At 48.7% G+C, this 26,175-nt stretch overlaps 2 protein-coding genes across 8 annotated transcripts in view; one reads left to right on the forward strand and one right to left on the reverse strand.

The window, feature by feature from the left end:
• The window catches only part of Rpl12 (ribosomal protein L12), a 1,083,577-nt gene that overhangs the window by 1,020,167 nt on the left and 37,235 nt on the right, over positions 1–26,175 (reverse strand). The window lies entirely within an intron of this gene.
• Garnl3 (GTPase activating Rap/RanGAP domain like 3) overlaps positions 1–26,175 on the forward strand; it is a 146,373-nt gene that overhangs the window by 103,183 nt on the left and 17,015 nt on the right. For all 7 annotated transcript variants that reach the window (XM_051166233.1, XM_051166232.1, XM_051166231.1 and 4 more), the window contains 10 exons: positions 2,984–3,092; positions 5,429–5,474; positions 6,190–6,296; positions 9,697–9,812; positions 11,959–12,063; positions 13,778–13,852; positions 17,031–17,142; positions 22,084–22,182; positions 22,496–22,612; positions 24,182–24,360. In XM_051166233.1, the coding sequence (XP_051022190.1) occupies positions 2,984–3,092; positions 5,429–5,474; positions 6,190–6,296; positions 9,697–9,812; positions 11,959–12,063; positions 13,778–13,852; positions 17,031–17,142; positions 22,084–22,182; positions 22,496–22,612; positions 24,182–24,360 (1,065 nt within the window). The remainder of the gene's footprint in view (positions 1–2,983; positions 3,093–5,428; positions 5,475–6,189; positions 6,297–9,696; positions 9,813–11,958; positions 12,064–13,777; positions 13,853–17,030; positions 17,143–22,083; positions 22,183–22,495; positions 22,613–24,181; positions 24,361–26,175) is intronic.

Below are 26,175 nucleotides of genomic sequence, written 5' to 3' on the forward strand. Positions count from 1 at the left end.
GTGTTACCCAAGAAATCACCTTAGTTTCCTCATTGGCAAAATGGGAATATATGCCATGACTCAGCCATGGGAATATACACCGTGACTCAGTCAGGGAATATACACCATGACTCAGTCAGGGAATATACACCATGATTCAGTCAGGGAATATACACCGTGACTCGGTCAGGGAATATACACCGTGACTCAGTCAGGGAATATACACCGTGACTCATTCAGGGGAATATACACCGTGACTCAGTCAGGGGAATATACACCATGACTCAGTCAGGGAATATACACCGTGACTCATTCAGGGGAATATACACCGTGACTCAGTCAGGGAATATACACCATGACTCAGTCAGGGAATATACACCATGATTCAGTCAGGGAATATACACCGTGACTCGGTCAGGGAATATACACCGTGACTCAGTCAGGGAATATACACCGTGACTCATTCAGGGGAATATACACCGTGACTCAGTCAGGGGAATATACACCATGACTCAGTCAGGGAATATACACCGTGACTCATTCAGGGGAATATACACCGTGACTCAGTCAGGGAATATACACCGTGACTCAGTCAGGGAATATACACCGTGACTCAGTCAGGGAATATACACCGTGACTCAGGGGAATATACACCATGACTCAGTCAGGGAATATACACCGTGACTCGGTCAGGGAATATACACCGTGACTCAGTCAGGGAATATACACCGTGACTCATTCAGGGGAATATACACCGTGACTCAGTCAGGGGAATATACACCATGACTCAGTCAGGGAATATACACCGTGACTCATTCAGGGGAATATACACCGTGACTCAGTCAGGGAATATACACCGTGACTCAGTCAGGGAATATACACCGTGACTCGGTCATGGGAATATACACCATGACTCAATCAGGGGAATATACACCATGACTCAGTCAGGGAATATACAGCCTGACTCGGTCAGGGAATATACACCGTGACTCGGTCATGGGAATACACACCGTGACTCAGTCAGGGAATATACACCGTGACTCATTCAGGGGAATATACACCGTGACTCAGTCAGGGAATATACACCGTGACTCAGTCAGGGGAATATACATCGTGACTCAGTCAGGGAATATACACCATGACTTAGTCAGGGATCTACTCTCCAGGACTTTATGGTATAGAAGAGAAGACGGGAAATATAGCCAAGAATCATTAGCACACATAGAGGAATGATCCACATAAGAATGACATCATGGGGGCTGGAGAGATGGCTCAGTGGTAAAGAGCAATTGCTGCTCTCAGATGACCAGAGTTTGGTTCTCAGCACCCCCATTGGAAGCTCACAAAATGCCTGTAACTCCAACTCTAGGGAATCTGGTGCCCTCCTCAGGCTTTGGTGGACACACACACACACACACACACACACACACTCACTCACTCACTTAAAAACTTAATGCCTTCACAAAAGTCCTGTAGATGCTGAGGGAGAAAGAACATGATAGCTAATAAAGCTCAAGGAGGACTTCCGGGAAAAGGTGCCATTTGCCTGAACTCAAACAGTAACCATGTGCGAGATGTTTGGCCACATGAAGCTAGAGACAAGCTAAGTTGGCAAGCACAGACCATGCTTTGTGTGTTTGTTGCTATGCAACAGCCACTCCAGAACTCACCAGCTGAAGACGGTTGGCTTCTTAAGGCTCTAGGTGCTGACGGCGCTCACCAGGCAGGTCTGTGAGGTTCTCATCCATTGCAGTCAGCCAGCAGCTGAGCTGGGATCATTCAGAGGCTCAGCAGGGACACTGGTCAAGCTGCCCTACTGCACAGCGTGGAGCCTCCAGGCCTCTGCTGTGGCCCTGCAGTGGCTTCCTCATCACACTTCTGCCCTGGCTCGCGACTCAGAAGCATATGTTCTGAGAAGGAGGGGGGCAAATTGCAATTGGCGAATTTATTCTCCATTTATGCATGTGTATGTATACCTACATGAGTCCATTTTGTAGCATGTGTGTGCAGATGTCAGAGGAAGTCATAGGGATCAGACCTCTGGAGGCAACTAATGTGGGTGGTGGGCACCAAGCCTAGATCTGTAAGAGCTGTAAGCACTCTTAACCACTGAGCCATCTCTCCAGCCCCTTCTGGTCCACAGTCACCTTTGCTACAGTCCATTCACGACTGCAGCGTTCAGCCAGCCAGAGTGCAGGTAAGAGCAGACAAAGTCTACCTTTCAGTGAGGGGCAAGCCAGAGGACAAGTGGGCATCCTTGGTCCGCCATCGACCCAGCACAGGGACTCACAGGGATCCAGCAGAATAGCAGTTACTCGGTTTGAGCAGATAGGTGAAGGTTGGCAAACTGGCCTGTTCCTGTTCCACTGGGTGCAATGTTGCTGGCGTACACAACCCACTCACACATTCTTTGTGGCAGCTGTTGTGCTTTAAGAGCCCATGTGGCTGAAAAGAGTCCATACAGTCTACAAAACTGCAAAATTCACTGTCTATCCCTTTATAGAAAAACAAATGTGTCAACTGCATATCTAGGAAATCATTTTGGGGAAAACAAGTAGACTCAGATTAGACAATGCCATTTTATCAGAGCGTTCTAATTAGCTAAGGTGAGCTGGTAGTGTAGGTCAGCGGTGCGGCACTCGAATAGCCGGCCTGAAGCCCCAGTGTGGGTGTGTGCGTGTGTGCATGTGTGCATGTGTGCTCTCTCCCCGAGACTCCCTCTCTCGAGTCCAGCCCAGGGATGAGGAAGCGTGGTAAACATGGAGGGGATGGAGGCCCTGGGCCCTCGAGGAGGTGTCAGCTGAGGGGCTGGCGGGAGAGGAGGTGTCAGCTGAGGGGCTGGCAGGAGGCAGTGAAGCTTGTGCTGGGGGAGGACTCCAGGCAGCTTGACAAGGCCACGCCCAGGCTGGGCTGTGTAATGGCCGTGGTGGGTTGCTACAGTGTCTTAACTGAATGCGCCTTGCTGGAGTGACTCTTCTCATCATGTCACTTACGCTCATCACAGGTGGAAAGGAAGCGCCACATCGGGAACGACATCGTCACCATCGTGTTCCAGGAAGGAGAGGAATCTTCTCCTGCCTTTAAGCCTTCCATGATCCGTTCCCATTTTACACGTATCCTGGGTCTTCATAAATGCTCCAGCTCAACAGCCTCACTGGACCTCACAGGACATGTGATAGACCTGTGGCAGATGTGTGATAGACCTGTGGCAGATGTGTGATAGACCTGTGGCAGATGTGTGATAGACCTGTGGCAGATGTGTGACAGGCATGTGGTAGACGTGTGATAGACATGTTCTGATGGATTCTCTGACACACACCATTGGCCAATTTTGCCTAATCACCACATTTTTCCTTCCTCCTCTCCACCCTCTGAGACAGTGGGTAATGACTCTCAGGGAATTGTTTTATTTTGCTTTCTCAATGTCATACACACATATAATGTACCTTGATCATACCTCCATCATCCTCGCATCCTCCTCCCTCTGCTGATGGTCCCTTCTTCCCAACTAGCCCGTCTCTTACTTCCTCACCTGTGTGTGCTCCACTGTATTTAACCAAGGTTGCTGGAAAAGCAGTGGGAAACGGGAATTCATTTGAGGAAAGGCAACTTAGCCAGTGGCTGCACCACTGAGGAATATGACTCTTTGTGTCCCAGGGATCATGGTGAGGCATCATGAACCCCTCCCACCACAGTGGGATGTCGGGCCCAGTCCGTGCAGGTGGGCACCTGGGCTATGAGTTTGCATCAGTCATGCTCAGAGACAGTATTTCAAAGCTAACTTCTGGGGAAGTCTAGAACTTCCAGCCCCACTGCCACAGACCCGTGGGTGCTAGGACTACAAGCACACACTACCACACCCGCCTTCAACTTTCAGGATGTCTCCTCACTTCTCAGGAAGCCTGTGAGATGAAGGGAGCTTCGTGTTTTGTACTGGCAATGAGTGAGTTTGGAGAATGAGTAGTGAATCCTCTAGAAGGTTGACCTCAAGTGTAAAATCTGTTGCTGTGTCCCTACAGCTCCAGCACACTGAGGCCTGGGCAGGAGGATCATGGGTTTGAGGCCAGCCGGAGCCATATAGCAAAGCCTCGTCTCAAATGCAAGCAAAAATATCTAGTCATGATGGCTCACAGCTGTAATCATGGCACTTGAGAGTCTGAGGCAGGACATCACCGTGAGGGACTACCCTAACCCTGATAAGAGCTGCTAACCTGAAGCATGAGGCATGGTAAAACTGATGGTGTTCGTATCCCCTAGTCCTGCTCAGCTCAGACTGCAGATGCTGGGGATTGGGGGATGGGGTGGGGCACTGGCCTTCTCAACAGTGCCAGACAACCCCAGGGCATGCTCTGCCAGACCTTCAGCCATTGCCCACTTGCCATGGCCACAAGCCCTGAGAGCAAAACTCAAGGCAGTGGCTCTGAAGAATGACCACAGTAAATAAAGGACACCTAGTGGGCATCCTGCTCCCAGAGGCCCCACTAAAAATATTCGGAGACAGATTACTGTACCTCTGTGTCTGTCAATTAAGCTGCTCTCTAGATTCTGGCTTGTCTCCTGGAGCCAGACAACAGAGCTTGCAAGGATGTGTTTAAAAGTTGAAATGGCCAGATTTCTTCCACAAGGCTAGAGATCGTAATGGAGGACACATATGGATGTGCCGAGGGCTGCCAGCTTCAGCCCGTCAGCTGTCAGAGCAGGGCTGCCAGTGAGAGGTGAGGGCGGCGCAGAGGAACACTTGTGCTGCCAGGTAGTCATGCTGTTTGCTTTTATTTCTGAAGAGTTGTGTTGAGATTGAAGGCCTGTAACAGATCGCATATCCTTCTTTCTTAAACGCTGGATGGAGCCCAGGCCTCCCACGTGTTCGGCAAATGTTCTGCCACAGATCCACACCCTGTGAAGTTGAGCTATTCTGGACACTTCAGGCTTCAGCCCAAATAGTGCCGACTCTGCTTAGAAGCTGCCACCAGCTACCTCGGCTTGTCCTCAGTGGCTGTTTTGTCTACCAAAGGCAGAAGGAGAGGGAAGGGGTACAGTAGAAACATGGTGACTGTTTCCTCATCTCAGAATGTGTGAGATGAGACAAATGAGGAACCCTGTCAGGATCAGGCTCTTGTTTGGGTTCCAGGCAGGGGAACAGCTCCTGTAGTGCTGCTGGCTACTCCGCTGCTTAACGCGTTCACTTACAGGCTTCCCTGACAGGATTCCGTGCAGGACTCGCCTAACCTTCTCCCAGCAGAAGAGCACACAGATGCCAGCCCAGACACAGTGTGTCCTCCTGGGCTGTCTCTTGGAAAGGGGGAGGCGGGGTTGTCCCGACATCAGAGCAGCAGGTGCCCAGACGCGGGAGGCCTGCTCAAGAACACTTGTGCAGCAAGCGTTTCTGGGGCACAAGCGGTCAGGGCTGAGCATCAAGGGTGTTGACGAGTTGCCTTGACTGTCCTCACAGATATTTTTGCCTTAGTGAGGTATGACCAACAAAATGACAATTACAGGTAGGTGATGACCTCGTCCTTATTGTTCTAATTTTAAAATTTGCTTCACGGTTGGTATTAGCTCTCGGAGGGTCCTGAGGTACTTTCCTTTGCATTTATTAGACACGGTCCCACCTTCTAGAATGTCCTGCCTCTTTCTTCGGGAAAAATTTTGCTCTGTGTAGTATTGCCATGCGCAGTGGGCCCAGGGGTCAGGGTTAGTTTGGTATTTGTACTTTATGGGGAAATTTTTTTGTTTGATCTTGGTCAGAGTGCCCATCACCTACTAGTCCTTCTGTTTCTCCGATTATTAGAAGGCTGTTGTGAAAGGAATGTCAGTTTCCACCATTTAGAGGAAGCAGGTTAACCTGCTAAGTCATTTACTGACTTCAAGGATTTGTGGGAAGTGTTTCTCCTCAGGCACCATGAGCCCTGTAGAGAATAAGAGAACACTTACCTCTGGCATGCTCAGCAAGCCTTGAAATACAAAGCACCCGGCCCAGGATGCAGCATCTGCTCAGGGCACCATGGCTGCTGTTCAGCCTGTCCATAGGCTGGTGGATTAGACCCTAAAACTTGGCCTCTCCCCTGGAAGGGAACGCCCAGAGGTGGCACAGGTTCCTCAAGGATGAATTTTCCTGGCATATTACACATGTCTCTGGACACATTGGATTGCAAAAATATTAGTGATCATTGAAGAAAGGAACAAACTAATTCTGGAATGTTCTTTACATAGGCTGAAAATATTTTCAGAAGAAAGTGTGCCACTTTTTGGCCCATCCTTGCCATCCCCACCGGTGTTTACAGACCACCAGGAATTCAGGGACTTTTTGCTTGTGAAATGTAAGTTATCATTTTTAGATACTTTTGTCACTTATTCCATATAAGAATGTGTTGTTAGCCCAGCATGGTGGCAGTCACCTTTAATCCCATCACAGAGGCAAGCAGATCACTGTGGGTTCGAGGCCAATGTGGTCCACAAAGCAAGTTCCAGGACATCCACGGCTACACAGAGAAACCCTATCTCAAACAAACAAACAAACAAAAGAATGTATTGTTGTTTAGACCACTCACGTTCTGTTCCCCCATGGCCTGTGTCTAGTGTCTGGTAATGTTAAGTAGGTTTTCTTCTGGGTCCTCATCTGCTTCTAACATCCTGCCGCCTGCTTCACAGGTTACCCACTTTCACCACTCACGGTGCCAGGGGGCCTCAAATTGGCCTTTCTGCCCTGGATTCTGAGTCTCTGAAATTATGTATCTGTGTCTGGGATAAGAGTGGAGGTAGGGGAGAATTGTTATGATACTCACTTAAAGCCAAGGAGAGCTTCCGGGTTGTATGTGTGTGCAGGCGTGGGGTGTGAATGAAGTGAGTGGAGCCTTCCCACCCTAAGCCAGTGGGCCAGTGAGCCAGTGAGTGAGCCAGTGGGCCAGTGGGCCAGTGAGCCAGTAAGCCAGTGGGCCAGTCAATGAGCCAGTGAGCCAGTGAGTGAGCCAGTGGGCCAGTGGGCCAGTGAGCCAGTGAGTGAGACAGTGAGCCAGTGGGCCAGTGAGCCAGTGGGCCAGTGAGTGAGCCAGTGAGCCAGTGAGTGAGACAGTGAGACAGTGGGCCAGTGGGCCAGTGAGACAGTGAGCCAGTGAGTGAGACAGTGGGCCAGTGGGCCAGTGAGTGAGCCAGTGGGCCAGTGGGCCAGTGAGCCAGTGGGCCAGTGAGTGAGCCAGTGGGCCAGTGAGCCAGTGGGCCAGTGAGCCAGTGAGCCAGTGGGCCAGTGAGCCAGTGGGCCAGTGAGTGAGACAGTGGGCCAGTGAGACAGTGGGCCAGTGGGCCAGTGAGTGGGCCAGTGAGTGAGCCAGTGTTCATGCATCTTACCTCACCAGTGACTCCCAAGGCCCAACTCTGAGCTCCCATCTCCTGTATGACAGAAGCTGGCCAGCCCTCCTCAGAACATCCTTGGATGTTGTTTCTAGAAGGCTCCTCAGGACATACTGATTGGAATCAAATCCCTTGCCTTCATATACTGCTGACTCTTTGTAGAAGCCTAGTCTGCCAGCCTGGAGTCCCGGCAGTGCCATCCAGCCTGAGCCCTCTACAAGGAGGCCAGCTCTAGTCTTCTGCCAGGCACGCAAGGGGCCGCAGCTGCTTCGCTGGCATCCACCTGCCCCTCACACCCACACACAATGCTTAATTTTGTCACTGTTGCCATGTAGTTTGAAAGAATTTGGGAAAGCTCCTGTCCTCTCATTAAGTCCATCTTGGTCACCTGTCCCCAAGGTGGCATTGATTGAGCCCAGGACCTCACAGAACCTCACATTAATACCTGCTGCTCAGCTTCTAGTCCCCAGTCTCCTGAGCTGCCTAGTGTGGTCAAAACTGGTACTGAAAGACATACTGTCCTTCCTTCCTATTCTCTTTTAAAGGTGTGTTTAAGTGCATATGCACGCGCACGCGCGCACGTGTGTGTGTGTGTGTGTCTGTGTGTGTGTGTGTGTGTGTGTGTGTGTGTGTGTGTGTGTACACACGCGCACACACCTGAATATACATATGTGTACCTGAATGCTGGTGCCCATGGAGGCCAGAGGAGAAGGCATTGGCTCATTGCCCTGGAAGAGAAGTTATGAGCTGCCTAATATAGGTCCTGGGGATGGAGCCCAGACCCTCTACTGGAGCAGGAAGTGATGCCTTTTTTTGAGACAGTCTCATTATGTAATCTTGGCTAGCTTGAATCACTATGAAGACCAGACTGGCCCTGAACTCACAGATCTGCCTACTTCTGCCCCCCTCCCCGCCCCCGAGTACCGAGATTAAAGGCATGTGCCACTAGCAGCAAGTGCTTCTTAATCCCTGAGCCATCTCTCCATCTACTCAGTCTGTCTTCCTTCGCCCCTACGTGTGAGTTCTCCATCAACAGCCACACAAGTCCCATGTGGTATCTACCCATTTCAGTGGCACCTGAAGGCATGAATGTCTCTTAACTCCAGGCACCAGATATGTCCCACTCTCAGCCAAGCTGGCTGAGAGTGCTCTCCCTCCCAGACCCCTGCAGAGGTCTCCACATGCTTTGCAACATTCTCCTGGTGGATAGAACCCTCCACACTGTCAGCTCCCAGCTTTGGTCCACAGCAGGATCTAAGAGAAATGCTCTGCCCCCAACATTAGAAGCATCAGGCTGCAAAGCCACTTGGCAAAGGTGATGATTCTGTACCTTTCTTCATTTTCAAAACAAACAGGGAGCAGTTGTTAAAACTAGCAGCCAAAAGGAAGGAAGGAGCCAGGCACAGTAGATGGGTGTTCTGTAGGATGCTGATAGCACAGCTGGGGCCCCAGGGCCCATAGTGCTTTAACCCCAGATTATTTAGAGGACAAAGTTGTAAGGGGAATCCATACATCAAAATGGAATGGCAAAGCCAGGCATGGTGATCCATACCTGTAATCCCAGCACTTAGGAGGCACAGGCAGGAGGATCTCTGTGAGTTCAAGGACAGCCTAGTCTACAAAGTGAGTTCCAGGACAGCCAAGGCTACACAGAGAAACCCTGTCTGGTGGAGGGGGGGGGGCAGGATCTCTTCTCTGCTCTAGAAGCTTCCTGTCCAATAAGAAAAGGGAAGATAAACATGCCTACAGTAACAGAAATTTGTACTTTTGGGATTTAAATTTGAAGCATTTTCCATGAAAGGAAGGTTAGATCAATGGTAATACTAGTCCATTTAGTCAGCTTTCACCATGGTGGTAAGACACCTGAGAAAAGCAACTGAAAGGAGGAGAAGGCTTGTTTTGACTAATGCTTTGGGAGCCTTCCGTTGTCACCAGGCTTCAGCACTTCAGCACTTCAGCACTTCAGCACTTCAGCACATGAGGTGAAGCAGCAAGGCGTGATGGGGGGAAACTGCTCACCTCATGGTAGCTAGGAAGCAGGGAGAGCAAGAGAAAGGCCAGGGGGCAAGATCCATCCTTCACGGGCACTATTCTGTGACCTGCTTCTTCAACTTCCTGTGTCTCCACAGCTTATCAATAATCAAAGAATTAGCCCACCAGTAGAGGAGTTTGGCCACTGATGGAATCAGAGCCCTCATGACCCAAGATAACTCCCAATGGTTGGCTCTACCAGGTGGGGCCATGCCCCTGACATTTTTGGGGGGGGAGATGCTCCATATACAAACCATAATGCTAGTGTTATAATGGCAGGTGACATTCACTGACTCTTCAATAGCAATAAATGACTGCAATGCCCCTTTTCACTTGTTTTAGTAATTAACGGTGAAAAAGCCACTTTGGAAACCCCAACCTTTGCCCAGAAACGTCGGCGTACTCTGGACATGTTGATTCGCTCCTTATACCAGGACTTGATGCCGGATTTGCATAAGGTACCCAGGTTTCCTTTCTCCTGTGGGGCTCCTGGAGAGCGAGGGTCTAGCCATGAGCCCTGGGGAAAGCTGAGTTCCCATGGTGCTCGCTGCCTAGACTGCCCTGAAGCCACCACAGCTAACATTCTCCATAAAAAAAAAAAAGAGGGTCATTGAGTGTCTGTGTGCAGGAATAAATAATCCTTACAAAGCCATAGCCTGTGGACATAAGATAAAGATGGGCACAGAGTATAAAAGTCAGCACCCTGGACAGCAAAGCTGCTTCCTGGTGGCGCTGTCCTTGGTGCTAGTCTGGCAAAAAAAACACTGATACTGGGGAGAGAGAAGTGAGACCAAGTGCTTTCTTGGGCTTTCTGGTGGCTTTCTCTCCAGCCCTATAATAAGATACTGAAACTGGTGTCTTTGCTGATGGAAACCACTTTGTGTGGGATACTTTGTGGCCCAGAACACTGTCTACACTGATGAGGCGCCACCCTTTCCTGTCACCTCCAGCAGTACATGCACTATCTTAGGAGGTCTTCAGGCTAAGTATGAGGTCACCAAGAGAATAAAATCATTATATGAAAAAGCATTTTCCTGGGCCGGGCATAGGTAGCACATGCCTTTAATCCCAGCACTCAGGAGACAGAGGCTCTGTGAGTTCAAGGCCAGCCTGGTCTACAAAGCAAGTCCAGGACAGGCAAGGCCCTGTCTCAAAAAAACTAAGAAAGGGAGAGAGAGAGAGAGAGAGAGAGAGAGAGAGAGAGAGAGAGAGAGAGAGAGTTTTCCTGAAGCCAGTGAGATGGCTCAGGAGAGAAAGGACTTGTCTCCAAGCCTGACAACCTGAGTTTGCTTCCAGCACCCACATGGCAAAGGAAAAGAGTCCCCCCACAGGCTGTCCTCTAACCTCCACATTCATACTATGGCATGTACACACACACACATGCACATACTCACATATGCATATGTAATTCAATTTTTTAAGTTTTCTTATTTAACAAGGAAGCACAGAATAAATGAAGAATTTTCTTAAAATTTTATCATTCAGCCAGGCGGTGGTGGCACACACCTTTAATCCCAGCACTTGGGTGGCAGAGGCAGGCAGATCTCTGTGAGTTCAAGGCCAGCCTGGTCTACAAAGTGAGTCCAGGGCAGCCAGGGCTACACAGAGAAACCATGTCTTGAAAAACAACAACAAAAAAATTACGATTCATTCCTAAGCTCCAGTAAAAGTAATTAATTTCTGGTTATGTATATAAATGAGAGGTGTCTATCACCCACCCAGGAAGACAGGCTATGAAAATGAACTGGAATGTACTGGCCTCTTCTTTCTCCACATGACACTTTTATAGTACCACTTGACTTTTGTCTGGTCAGTGCAGTGTAAAAATTCCCAGGAAATGACCAGGCCAGCCCCAGAACCCCACAGCAAATCTTAATGGGTCAGGGAAAGCTTCAGAGAGCCTACCATAGTGACTAATGATGTTCCTCGGGGCTCAGCTAAGGAACTATTACCCATAATTGAGTCATCTAACCTATCTTCTACCCTTCCACTTTCTATTAGTGATGCTAACACTACCAGTCTCTTTATTCTTCTGTCTCACCAGCCTCGGTGAGAGGCTGTGTCTGCAAGGTCCCCAGTTGGGTGGAGTAGCCAGTGCTCAGCCAGGGCTTGATGAGTGCTTCAGAGGGAAAGGCCAAGCACAAATGCTAAATACCCTCTCTCTCTGCAGCACTCACTGATCTCCAGTGCACACCTGGGAGACAGGTATCGGCCACACAGGCACTCAGAAGCTAACCAATAGGGCCCAAGGGCCACACAGTTCCAGGGTACAGCTCCCATGGAATTCAGTGTGCTGGGTGAACTGGCATCCTGGAGCTGTGTGGCATGGTGGCCTGGGTCACAGTCAATGAAGCTGCTGGGTTGCCTGGTCTAAAGGCCTGTTCTCAGCGTTTACACAGTTCTAGCTGTACTTATCTGGACTCAATTCCTGTGTCTGCCACAATGCTAAATGAATGCTGGGAGTAGAAATAGTACTTTTTAGACAGACAGGGGTGTGTGTGTGTGTGTGTGTGTGTGTGTGTGTGTGTGTGTGTGTGTGTTAAGAGATACCAAAACAGACTTGACAACTGTCTGAGGAATCCCAACCTAGTTTTTCTTTTTCAGAACATGCTCAATCGACGATCTTTTAGTGATGTTTTACCTGAGTCACCCAAGTCCGCACGGAAGAAAGAGGAGGCCCGCCAGGCCGAGTTTGTGAGAATAGGGCAGGTGCGTTTAATTCCGAAGCTCCTGAGAAGTATGGTTGTGAGTCCCTCCATGCTGGACGCCTCACAAAGATACTTCTTTTTTTGTTTTGAGGGGTTTTTGTTTGTTTGTTTTAAGACAGGCTTTCTCTGTGCAGCTCTGGCTGTCCTGGGCCTCACTCTGTAGACCAAGTGCTGTGACTAAAGCCAAGCATGGTGGCGCATGCCTGTAATCCCAGCACTCAGAGACAGAGGCAGGCAGGTCTCTGTGAGTTCAAGGCCAGCCTGGTCTACAAAGCTCTAAACAGAGAAAGCCAGTCTCAAAACACAAAAGACAGACAAACAAGTGCTAGGATTAAAGGTGTGAGCCACTAACATCTAGCTGAGGCTTTGCTTTTCTTACCATTCTAGTGCAGGTTCTTGTACCCTGATAAACACATGACCAAAGGCCGCCTGGAGAGAAAAGGGTTCACTTCCTCTTCTAGTTTACATCACTGAAGGAAGTCAAGGCAGGAACCTGGAAGCACAAACTAAGGCAGAGGCCATGGAGGAGCACTGCTTACTGCCTCGCTCTCCATGGCTTGCCCACTCTGCTTCCTCATACAACCCAGGACCGTATGCCCTGAGGTAGCACCTCTGAGAATTGTGTGCCCCCCATATCAGTCACTAATCCAGAAAATGCCTCACAGAGTTGCCCACAAGCCAGTCTGGTGGAGGCATTTTTTTTTCAGTTGAGGTTCCCTCTTCCCAGATTACTCTGGCTTGTGTCAAGTTGACAACAACAAAACAAACAAACAAGACTGTAGTAGACAGACAAGTGGGGTGTCAGCAGCTGTGTAGATTTGGTTCACTTTGCAGAACAACTGTGCCCTACTGCAGGGGGACAGCTCCTGCTGTCCAGGTCATTCCCAGCAAAGGAACTAAGATCTCTCAATAGCCTACTAAGCTATTTTGAGAATCACCAAATTGACCGCTCCAACCCTCCCCGACCCACAGCACAGCAGCATAGGGCAGGGCCTCCAGTAGCAGGTAAGGTCCAGCCAGGAGCAGAGCACTAAGCAGCAGAGCAAGTAGCAGGGGTGAAGTCCTGTGGTCAAGGACAACTTGGAGATAGAGGACACGTTTTTCAAAATATGCATCAGTCTTTGTTGAAGACAACTGGGGCTTGCAAGATGGGTTAACAGATAAGGAAAATTGTCACCAAGCTTGGCAACCAAAATTCGTTCTCCAGGACTCCCATGGTAGGAGAGAACTGAATCCTACAAGCTGTCCATCCGTCTTCCATATAACTCCCGCAGGTTGTCCTCTGGTTTCCATGCTTGCACCATGGCATGTGTGCGCACACACATGCACGCACATACACACACACACACACGCACGCACGCACATGCACATGTGAAATAAATAAGTAAACATAATATTTAGAAATCTTAAAGCTAAATGGCTCCTCCTTTCAGGGACTCTTGAGCCATCAAGATTGGGAAGGACCTAGGAGTCTGCAGTTTTCAACATTCTTAGATTTTGAAATCATGGGACTGATAGAGACATCTTACGTGCCAGATACAGTAGGTGTAGTTTGGGCCCCAGCCCTGTGACTGGGACTTCCCCATCTCCTTAGAGGACCCTGCAGCTTCAGCCCAAAATTCCTCTTGACTCATTGCTTTCTCTCAAGCCTTAGTTGTTTACCCTGCTGTTCTTCACTGCCTGACCCCAAACCTTCTGACATCCCTGTTCGTCAGGCACTGAAGCTCAAGTCCATTGTGAGAGGGGATGCCCCATCGAGCCTGGTGGCTTCAGGGATGTGTAAAAAGGAGGTGAGTGCTTGATACTTCCTCTGTGAACTGTGTGCTCCATGAAGTTATAGAAACAGTGAGGGCAGGAGGATGTCTCTTTTAGAGTCCTCAGGAGCCCAGATCATGTGACAAGAGCCTCTTTCCTGGGCACTCCTGCCTCTGTGTGCATAGATGGGCAGAGCGCGGGCCAGGCCTGTTCAGCCAGGAGGTTTCCCAGCCCTCCCCAAGCTTCATGTGGATTCACGTCACATGACCTCAACCCAATATAAACAGCAAGATTCTGGAGCAGTGACTTTTAAAGTGTGTCCAAGTCAACTCCAGCCTCTAATCCAGTGGTTCTCAATCTGTGGGTCTCAACCCCTTTGGGGGTCACATATCAGGAATCTACACTACAATTCGTAACACTAGCAGATTACAGTTATGATGTGGCAATGAAATAATTTTGTGGTTGGGGGGGGGGGTCACCGCATCATGAGGAACTGTATTAAGGGAAGTAGGGTGAAAGAGGGAGGGAGGGAGGAACAGAAGGGATAACAATTGAGATGTAATCTGAATTAATTAATAAAAAATTAAAAATTTTTTAAAAAAGAAAAAGATCACAGCATCAGGAAGGTTGAGAACCGCTCGCTGATCTGATCCAACAGCTTGGGAGTGGGTTTGAAAGGTTGCTGCCCTAGTTTCATTTCTGTTGTGGTAATAAAATATCCTAGCAAAAAGCAACATAGGGGAGCAAGGGCTTATTTTAGCTCACAGTTCTAGGCCAGCGCTTCACTGTAGAGAAGCCACAGTGACAGGAGCATCCATCCCATCCACAGTGAACAGAGAGCGGTAACTGCACACAGGTTGGCTTGCTCGCTCGCATGTGCTCGGTTTGATTTCCCCACTGTGGTCCAGGACACCCTGCCTAGGAAATGAAGCTGCCTCTGTCAATCCACAGGTCAACCCAGTGTAGACAGCTCCTCACTGTGACTCTCTTCCCACATAACACTGTTGTTGACCGAGTTGTCCATCCAGTGCTTTTCTAGCTAGTCCTCACGGGTTGCTCCTCAGAAGTGCGTGGGTGAGAAACCTTACATAACGTATAGCCACATAGCCAAGCAGCAAGGCCTGTAGCCTATCTACTTCTTAGTATTACTTTTAAAGGCAGGGGAGGGAAGAAGACCTTGGGTCTTCCGGGTGAAGGCCCCTTTTGCCTCTTGCAGGGGACACTTTACTATTAAGACTCAGTTGGTGAGCCTTGTCCAGCACCCACTTGATAGCTAACAACTCTCTACCACAAACATGCAGGGGATCTAATGTCCTCTTCTGGCCTCCAAACACCCTGCACGTACACAGTATATGGACATACATGTATGCAAAATACCCTTACATGCAAAAATAATAAAATAATAGTATTTTTAGAAGTCTCAGTTAAGGGCTGGGGTGATGTCTCAGTGAGTAAAGTTAGGGCCTGAGTTCAGATCCCCAGCACCCACAGACAAGCCCAGTGTGGGGGTTCATGCCTAGAACCCCAGTGCTCAATGGGGTCTCTCTTAAGCCTTGCTGACCAGCTAGTCTAGCAGAGCTACTGAGCTTAGTGTTCAATGAGAGACCCTGTCTTGGAAAGCAAGTGGATAAGCAACTGAGAAAAGACATCATGATGTCAACCTCAGGCCTTCTCACACATCTGCACAAGGAGGCAGACACACACACACACACACACACACACACACACACACACACACACACTCCATTGTTCTGTGGTGGTATTACCTAAAGTTCTGATTTCAATGTCTGTCTCCCTAATTACATTTTTTTTTTTTTTTTTTTTTTTTTTTTTTTTTTTTTTTTGCCTCCACATTTTCAACTCCTCTAGCTATACACTGCAAATTAGAATTTCTAGGCCTCTTCTTGGGAAACAGAAGACCTGTCTCTGTGTTCTCCTTTCTCATTTAGAAAATGGATTCTCTAGGCCATCTCTTCAGAACAGTGCAGGACCCATCTTTGCAAGCCTGAGGCTGTGGGTGTCCTAAAGGGGAAGCCTGCTCCTCACTCAGCAAGGGATAACACACAGTGCTAGCTCAGCCCTGGTGATGCTCTTGAAGGTTCCCCAGCCTTCTTAGGACTTAGAGGGCGTGTACATGTCTCTACTGGGCATTATCCCCTACAAGAACAAACGCGGGTTCTGCTATGTCCTGCTGCCCAGCTGGGTTATGTCAGACCCTTCTGTCTAGTTGAGAATAGAAGTGAAGATACAAGCCTTCAGCTTGTCCCCAGGAGCCTAAGATTTCCAAGAGTTCAGGGCATGGAGCTAAGAGGGGTATCTGAAAGTCTGATGAAAATATTAACATTTCTTAGCAATAGGGATATAGCTCTGTGGGAGGGCACTTGCCTAGCATGCAAGAGGTCTTGGGTTCAATTGCTAATGCCACAAAAAGCAAAAACCGCTCACAATGCCATCTGACTAAGACCCTAGTAGGCACTGCCTGCCAACTGCTGGCCTTCACACCCACCTCAGGGGCCATTGTGAGGGAGAAATAACCTTATCCCTGAAACAGAAATGAAGCTAAGGTCCCAGGAAGTGTTCATGCAGCATGACATTTCACACAGGGACCAGAAAAAGTGTCCATGTGATGTAAACATGCCGCATGGGGACCTGGAGGTATTTCATTAGCAGCCTTCACTATTTTCCTACAAAGTGTGTCCTATTTTTTTCCTTAAGATTTTGTAGCTGTATTGTGGGTCAATAAGCACCTGTATATTAAGACAATATCAACCTCTTGCATTTGAATGACTTAATGATTTTGCTGAACCAGCAACACAGAAATCCTAACTTTTTTTTTTTTAATAGTTTTATGGGACTTCCTTTTATGCTAAACCCTCTTTAAAAAAAAAAAAAAAAAAAAAAAAAAGTAAAAAGCACCAATTGGCCCAACTTCTAGGTGCCCAAAGAACATCATGGTCATATAGAGGTCAGAAGTGGTGCCAGAAATGCAGGATGTCACTGCTTTCCTATGGCGCCCGTATTGGAAAAGAGGTTTTCCTCCTTAGGAAGGGTAACTGAGTCCAGGCCCCGTGTAGCTCCCGAGGTCTGGAGCACCTTGTTGTCACGGAGCATCTGTGTTACTGTTTCAGGTGTCGCACTCTGCACTTCCCCTTGGTGGGACACGGTGTGTTCTTCCTGGTACACTCACTCTCCACTGCTTGTGTTGCCTCACAGCCTTGGGAGCCCCAGTGTTTCTGCAGTAATTTCCCTCACGAAGCTGTGTGTGCAGATCCCTGGGGCCAGGCCCTGCTGGTTTCCACTGACGCCGGCGTCTTGCTAGTGGACGGTTAGTGAGTAGCACTTCTGCTAATGCCCTTCTCTATGTGACGTAGACTTCTGAGGTGGGTGAGTGCCAGTCAGCGCCTCTAGACCATAAATGCCTGCCTGGTCCTCGGGAGAGTTAGCCACATTTGATTTTCTAATCAAATTAACCCCTTGTTTCAGACCAGTACTCCAAGGGGTTATATTTTGTGCTCAGCATGCTGGGAAATTCAATCCCCTGCCTCCCTGTCTCGAATCTGTTCCTGGATATTAAGCCACCTGCTAAAAGATTCTTCTTCAGCAAGCACTCGTCATGGTCCCAACACTTATCTGAAGTGAAAAGGGGCATGTACTTTGCATCATTCTCTTAGGGGACATGTGCTCTGTGGAATCTTTTTTTTTTTTTTTAATCCTGAATGGGGGTGCTGGAGAGATGGCTCAGAGGTTAAGAGCACTGGCTGCTCTTCCAAAGGTCCAAAGGTCCAAAGGTCCAAAGGTCCAAAGGTCCAAAGGTCCAGAGTTCAATTCCTAGAAACCACACGGTGGATCACAGCCATTAATGAGATCTGCTGCCCTCTTCTGGCAGGAAGGCATATATGCAGGCCGGACAATGTGTATACGTCCTAGATAAGTAGTAGATGAATCTTTTTTTTTAATCCTGACTGGAAAAAAAAAATGTGATGTCTAAAACACATTATATGAACCTTAAATAAACTGCTTTTATGGATATGGAAGCAGAATTTTTTTGGCAGGAAAACAAATGCTACTCGGTATTAAATGGCACTTTCTGACAGCCAGATAGACCACCACAGGTCAAGTCCTTGGCCATGGCGCTGATGGGCTGTAGACTCCTGGACAGCAGGAAGCACCTGTAGGTCATTCTAGGCTCCTGATGAGCAACAAAGGAGCTAAGCAGTGGCGTCAGGTCTCCTGGGACTTCTGAGGGACCACAGGCACTAGAGAGGCAGCAGCTTTAGAGACACACCCATTGGTGAGCGTGGCTTGGTGGCCTTCCCTCTCTACAGCAAGGCCTGTTGGTCCCTCAGCCCTCTGCCTGCACACTCGCCAGGTCCCTGCTCTGTCCCAGGCCCTGTGCCAGGTGCTTTCTGCGGGGTGACAGGAGGCAGACTGCTGTGCCTGTGGCTTTCCATGTGGGTCTTCATCATATGCCTGTGACCTGACTGTATCTATGACTAATTTAATGAAATGCAGGTGACTTAAACTCCACCATGTTTCCCATAACCTAACTATATCTATAACCGATTTAATAAGATATCGATAACCTAAAATTCATCCACTCAGAATTTAAATCCTCAATTCAAGAAACTCTGTGATGTGAAGGAACTTGAAGGTGAGGGGTACAGTTCAATCGTAAAGCGCTTGCCTAGGATGATAAGGCCTGAGATCCCCACCCCCATCCCAAAAAGAAAACCTGCCTTCTCTGACCCTCTGGCCTCAAAACACTGAGAAATCATCTAAAACACCAGGGACGATGTTCATAACTGTGAGGAGGGGATAGTGGGCTGAGGTAGCCCCTTGTGCTCAGTGGCTGCAGCTGGCTCTGGCCTCATTAAAAGGCGGTTGCCATCTTCACCATGTTTCTAGTAGTTAGCTACAAGCTCACAAAATCCTTAGATTTTTGCCAAAATGCAACCAAAAATTTCTTTTTATTTTCAAAACTCAAAACAGCCCTTAGATATTTAGTATTTTGATTTTATAGATGAGGAAGCAGAGGCCTGAAGTAACACCATGGCCCACGTGAAATCACGTGGCTGTTTGGTGGGGCTGGCTAGAGCCAGGTATAACACCAACTTAAACACGGTCAACTCTGCCAGCATTTCTGGTTTGTCCTTGACACTCACTTCCAAAACCATAGTCCTGAGTAAATAGGTGTGCAGGATTTTACCAGCAAGAAGATGTCTAATATTCTGTAGTTTTCCTTTGAAATTAAAGAAAGTATCCTGTGTCAAGACTAGATATAACTTCAGAGAAGTAGGGAGCGGGTGAGAGGAGTGGAGTGGGAGTCAGCAGTTGGGATGTATTGTATGAGAGAAGAAAAAAAATTAATTTAATTTAATTTAAAAAGCTTAAGATCCAAATAGAAATTATCAGGTCTTTTCTGAATTTGTGCCTTTGGATCCAGAGTATAATGGTGGCGTTGGTGAAAAGGCTGTTGTGATTTCCAGGAAATTCCTTTCTGTCAGCCTTGTGGCGGGCATGCAGGCTACTCCTCTCCTGTCCTAATTGGCCAGTGACACCCACGCTTGGCCTTTGCAGGAAGGAGAAGCCCTGAGCTTTCCTTGTGTCTCACTCTGTGCCATCCTTCGGTTACTCCTTAGCTTGCCTTCTGTTTGGTGATCATGTCAAAGACTGTTTTTTTTGTGAGTCAGTCTGTCTCTCTCATTTCAGGCTGACTCCTGCTCTAGCCCATGAGCTTTTGCTTAATGTCATTAGACTTGCCCTGGAGAGCCTGTGTCTTTCAAGGTCATAATTATTAAAAAGTCAGGCCCCTCTGCACGATGAGTGCAGCAAATCTTGCTTTAAGGGACTGGTCACTGAGTAACTAGGCCGTCACCTTTTTTGTTTTATGGTAATAGAAATGCCCTCTCTAAAGACTTTGTCTTCATATCAAGATTATAAAAAGGAACAATTAATCAAGCAGCCACTAAATGTGCTACTTTCTCCTGTCCTTCCCTTCTCTCTGCACACAACCCGTCTCACTGAGGAGTGGATGGGGAGTACGTGCTAACCCATACTGGACTCAGCAGTACACAATGCACGTCTGTTTCCAACATACAGGGAGGGGCTCCATCCTTCTTGGCTCCACTTGTTCAAGTAGTGGCCTTGGCCACATCTTCTGAACTCTTTAGAGCATCTGGTTCCTTTTGGTTAAATAGGAATATTACAATGCCAACCAATTCTGGCAAACGGGGCATCTATATTAAAGAACATAGGAAGCGTCAGGATCTGGTACCTACTAAGCCCTTAGTGAACATGACCTGCCACCCCTCACGCAACTATGCAGGTATTCACCCAGATATGACAGTACTGGAGTGACCGTTCCATGTTCTGAACAGACAAATCCTCCTGGCAGAGCTGCTAGTATTGGAGGAGGAGGAAAGGTCCATAAGAGCCACACTAGAGGACCAGAAACAAGCTCTGTGACTAAGGGGACAGGGACAGAGCCTCCCAGGCCTACTGCAGCTGAGCCACTCTCCACTGAGGGTGTTATTGGCCCTGAAGACAGAGGTCCAGCCCTGCTGGGAGTCAGCCAGAGAGGGATCACCTCCCAGCTCTGTTCCTTTCTCTGGAAGAGGCCTGAGCCCCACACCCATTGCACCTAAATTATAAACAAACCAACCCAGGCCCACTGCAAAGCCTCGAAGAGTAAGTGCAGATGAAGAATAAGCTGGCCACTTCAGCCTGAAATGTCCACACCATCCCTGGTGCTCTCAGCCTTTTCCTTGTACAGAAGAATAGGAGTAACGATTCTCTCAGCTAACATAACATGCCATCCTCTAGAAGCAGCGTAGACCTTGCAAGTTCCCAATAACCTCAAAGTCAAATTCTGTCCGTAATTGCCATGTCTTGAGAGGTTCACTCACCTGAACTCTTACTGGGTGTTTTCCTTTAGTGTCATTCGTTCCTGCTATTTAGACAATTTAACTGATACGTCTCTCTCTCTTTTTTTTTTCCTCTAAAAAAAGATATTTCAGCAGGCGTGGTGGCACACTCCTTTAATCTCAGCACTCAGGAGAGGCAGGTGGATCTCTGTGAGTTCAAGGCCAGCCTGGTCTACAAAGAAACTAGAGAAGTCTAGGACAGCCAGAGCTATTACACAGAGAAGCCCTGTCTCAAAAAACTAAAAACCAAAAACATAAAATAAAATAAAATTGCGATCTGAAAAAGTATTAAAAATGTATAAGCAGGGGACTAGAGAGTTGGGTCAGACGTTAGGAGCACTTGCTGCTCTTCCAGAGGTCCTGAGTGCAGCTCTCAGCACCATGTAGGTAGCTCAGCTACCACCACCTGTAACTCCAGCTATAGGGCATCTTAATCTCTGGCCTCCAAGGACAGCTGTACTTTCATGCATGCATGAGCACACACGCATGCGCGCACACACACACATACACTTATACATAATTAAAAATAATTAAAATGGTTTTTAAAACATATAAGCAAACCAGGCTGTGGTGGCACACGCCTTTAATCCCAGCGCTTGGGAGACAGAGGCAGGCGGATCTCTAAGTTTCAGGCCAGCCTGGTCTACAAAGTGAGTCCAAGACAGCCACGGCTACATAGAGAAACCTTGTCTTGGAAAACAGAATGAAAACAAAACAAACAAGCAAAAAACACATAAGCAGACCACTGTGGATACATGCAGAGGGATACATGCTAGGCATAGGATATGTTTGTACTTATTTTAAATGTAAAAAGAAATATTAAATTTACTTTCTTGAGAAGTGCATGAAATAATACAATATACGACACCTTCTATTACAACATTAACAATAAAAGAAATTGCTACTCTTTTCCCCCGGTGGTGTTCAGTCTTTCGCTACATCCCTAGTAAATCTAGGGATGAGGGGCTGGAGAGATGGCTCAGTGGTTAGGAGTATTGTCTGTTCTAACAAGTACTGAGTTCAATTTCCAGAAGCCATATGGTGGCTCATAACCATCTGTAATGTGATCTGGTGCCCTCTTCTGGCTTGCAGGTGCACATGCAAAATCTAGGGATGAGACTGTTCTTTGGTGACACCAACAAGAAAAGTGTAGCTTCCTTTCATGTCCCTGTGGGTATGCCTGTCCCCATAGAGAGCTCCCAGGTAGAGGGACAGTGCTTGAGCTCCTTCTGAGACCCTATGGGAGCTCTAGAAGCCGACCGCGTCCCTGACTAGGGAGGCTCAGGCCAGCCCCAGGCGTGCATCACCGCTGGTGCCACAGAGTAACCCGGCTTCCCTTGCAGACGACCTCCCGTCCGTGCCTGTGTTCGACAGAACTCTGCCTGTGAAGCAGATGCACGTGCTCGAGGCCCTGGACCTTCTGGTTCTCAGAGCAGACAAAGGTGCTGCCCCTTAGACAGCTGCTGGGGAAGAGCAGGAGGGCGGGTGGCCCACTGCAGCTGCCCCCGGGGTCACTGGGTGTGTAGGTCGTGTCACCGTTCCTTTTCCTGGTGTCAGTGCTGTGATCCTTTGGTGGGATAGTGGAGGGAGGGAGAGTTTGAGTCTCCCATGATTATGTCGAGGACGCGTGCAATGGGATACAGTTTCTTGCATCCTGGCACACTTCCCAGCCCTTGTTTGCACGTCTGCCCTGGGAGTCTCCACAGGCCATCTGACGTCTCTGTGTAATCCCCTCTGCCTTCTCACCATCACCAGGGAAAGATGCCCGCCTATTTGTCTTCCGGCTAAGTGCGGTGCAGAAAGGCCTTGATGGCAGGCAGGCTGGAAGGAGCAGATCTGACTGCCGAGAAAACAAGCTGGAGAAAACCAAAGGTGAGGGCTGGGGAGTAAGTAACTCGGCATTTGGAGTGCATGCCTGGAACATTCTATCCCAGGACTGCATAAGCCACCTCTGGCCACATAGTGAGTCTGAGACACTGTCACAAGAGAAGAAAAGTTATTTCTGTTAAAATGTTCAAGCTACTGAAAATTACAAATGAACAGTAGGGAGCCAAAGAAACGGTGCCTCCTTTGTGGTGAAAAGAGCATGAGAATCGGGGTACAGGCCAGGGGGAGCACACTTGCCCTAGGGGGAATACCAGAACTGCCTAGATGGAATCTCAGCTTCCCTGAGAAGCTAGAAAAATAGGAAAGCAGGTTGAGGATGAGGAGTTTCAGCCCTCGGGTGAGTTCAGCCCTCTTAACTACTCTGTAACAAAAGACACTTTGGGACTTTGGTTCTTGAGTTCTGGTCAACCTCTACTTCAGTTCCTGTTGTGCAGTGGATACAAAGGCAAGCCCTGGGACTGGAGAGATGACACAGTTGTTGCTCTTGCAGAGGACCCAGGTTCGACTCCTGGCATCTACATGGCAGTTCATAACTGCCTGTAGCTCCTCTTCTGACTTCCTCAGGCATCAGACACACACACACGGTGCACACACACATGCAGGCCAAACACTTACACACACTGTCTTAGTTACTTTTCTATTGCTGTGCTCAGATACCATGACCAAGGCGACTATAGAAGAAAGAATTTATTGCAGGCTTACATTTTCAGAGGGGGAGTCAGTAACCAACATGGCAGCAGGCAGGCAGGCATGGCACTAGAGCAGCAACTCACAGCTCATCTCTTGAGACAACCACCATGAGGCAGAGAGATGGGGGGGAGGCCTTTGGAAACCTCAAGACCCAGTGACACACCTCCTCCAGCAAGGCCACGCCTCCTAATCCTTCCCAAACAGTGCCACCAGCTGGTGACCAAGCACTCAGATATATGAGCCATGAGGGCCACTCTCATTCAAACCACCGCACACATAAATAAATCTAACACAAATACAAGTAAATAAAGCTAAGTCCACACGCTGTAGAATAGAGGGGGCTTGCCTTGGCTAACCTTGTTTTCATGTCATCTTGCCTGCTGTATTTGTTATTTTTCTCTTTGCTGTGACCAAATATCAGACAAGAAGCAATTTAAGGGGAGGAGCACCTATCCTTGCTTACAGCTTAAGATGGGATATGGCCCGTTGTGATACAGGAACATGCAACAACACTGCCCATCTGCTGTTCCATCTGCAGTCAAGAAGCAGAGTGCTAACAGGAAGTGGTAGTGGGGCTGGGCTGCAAGACCGACCCCCAGCGACTCACTTCCTCCAGTGAGGCTCCATCTCCTTAAGGTTCTGCAAACTTCCAAAACAGTGACACCAAGCCGGGGACCAAGTATCCAAACACATGAGCAGGAAAGAAGCATTTCAAATTGAGCACCACACCTGGTATCCAAAACACAAGTCTGTCCCTGAGTTAGGCTTTATTCCAAAGATTCTTAGGAACTGTTCCCAAGGTCCCCAGCCTAGGGTCCTCCAGCCCTCCCTGCTCGTGTTGAATGTCACCCTTCCTCTCCCCAGGATGCCACCTGTATGCTATTAACACTCACCACAGCAGAGAACTGAGAATTGTGGCTGCGATTCGAAACAAGCTGCTTCTCATCACAAGGAAGCAACACAACAAGCCAAGTGGGGCGCCAGGCACCTCGGTCCTGTCTCCCCTGTCGGAGTCTCCTGTTGAGGAATTCCAGTACATCAGGGTAGGTTTGCTGTCCAGCTTGCTGCTCTCTTGGCCCGGTGTTAAACTGACTCCCGCTCTGGTCCCAAGCCTGTCCCACTGCTCAGTAGCCTCTGTGCGGCCCCAGCCTCCGGTGCCCTTGCTTGCCCAGACATCTAAGCCATGCCATGTGCTCAGGCACAGTAACCTGGACGAGTTCTGGGCATGTGCACACAGCAGTGGCCCTGCAGAGTCTCTCTTCCCACAGAGCTTGCCTTCTAGTTGAGCAAGAAATACCTGATACAGACACTGAGGCTGCACATGGTGGCATATGCCTTTAACCCCAGTCCTCAAAGGCAGAGGCAGGTGGATCTCTGTGAGTTCGAGGCCAGCCTGGCCTACCGAGCAAGTTCCAGGACAGCCAGGGCTGTTACACAGAGAAATCTTGTCTCAAAACCCAACCTCTCTGACTCAAAAAACAAAAAACAAAACAAAACAAAAAAAAAAACCCTGAGAATTACAATTAAAAGAGGATGTAGGTACAGAGGGCAGTGGGTAAAGGCTAGAGTGAGGAGGAACAGGCCGCCACCTATGAACAGACACTCAAATGAAGCAGGAGTGGGAGGAGCAAGGCCCCTGAAGCCTCCTGAAGGCACAGTCACGCATGAATGGCTGGCACTGAGGAGACAAAGTGGCCAGTTCAGGAGATCTGAGAGCAGATTGCCTGTGGCCCGGAAGCCGAGGCAAGGACTTTGCCTCTGGCTCACAGGAAGGTAGGAGGAACTACTGGAAAGTTCAATATACAGAGGCGGAATGTTTTAAAACAGTACAGTGACACTGGTGGCGAGGAGTGCCAATCAGGAGACCTGCTAAGAGCCAGAACAGGATCCAAGCATGCTGCAGTGGTCTTGGTAGCTGGAAAAGTAGAAAGAGGCTTAGGGCAAAGCTGTCCGCCAGCCTGTGTCTGCAGCACGTGCTGATGGGTTGAGGTCAGCCTCAAGACTGAGGCCTTCGGAAACTTCCCTTCCCCATCATCCCACCTCTCCTTAAGGGCAGGGCGGCGTGGGGTGGCGGGTGAACCTTTAATCTCAGCACTCAGGAGAGAACCAGGCAGGTCTCTGTGAATTTGAGGCTAGCCTGGTCCACATGGCAAGTTCCAGACAATCTGTCTGTTCCGGGACAGCCAGAGCTACATAGTGAGACCATGTCTCAAAAAAACAAAAACAAAAACAGCTTCAGCTACAGCTCATCAAACTATAGAGCATGCTCAACGTGGGCCACTAGAGCCAACTGTTGCAGCAGGCAAACTGAGGCTCAGGGCCTCTGGAATTGTGCACATAGGTTTCTGTAGCCATTCTGGGGACAGAACATTTGGACAGTTATATTAAAGCAGGTTAAAATCTTGTTCTAATTGAGTGTCTGCCTTCTCAAGGCTAATTCCCACCGTAATAAAGATCTGTGTAGAGCAGTGTGGTAGTGCTCTGAAGTCCAATTCACAGAGTTCAAATCATAGCTTTACCACATGTAAACGTTGTGACCATAAGCAAGGGCCTGACATGGGGAGCCACAGTTTCCTCCTCTGTAGAGTAACAGCATACCCACGTCCCGGGGTTGCTGCAAGGAGTCAGTGAAAACACTGCATGGTGCGTGCGAAGCTCTCAGCCAGGCGGTCAGCAATTATTAGTTACTACGTCACAAGACAGAGCGTGGAGGTGAAAGCCAACTCGACAGTGAAGTCAGATTGTGAAATTCTTTCCTGGCCTCCGTCCCTTCCTGCAGCCGAGGTCTGAGACTTGAGGGGAGATTACAGGAAGGGGTCCCGCCATCCGCAAAACAAGGCTTTGCTGTGGCCAGACAG

The sequence above is a fragment of the Acomys russatus genome, chromosome 24, assembly GCF_903995435.1.
Source record: "Acomys russatus chromosome 24, mAcoRus1.1, whole genome shotgun sequence".
Lineage (NCBI taxonomy): Eukaryota > Metazoa > Chordata > Mammalia > Rodentia > Muridae > Acomys > Acomys russatus.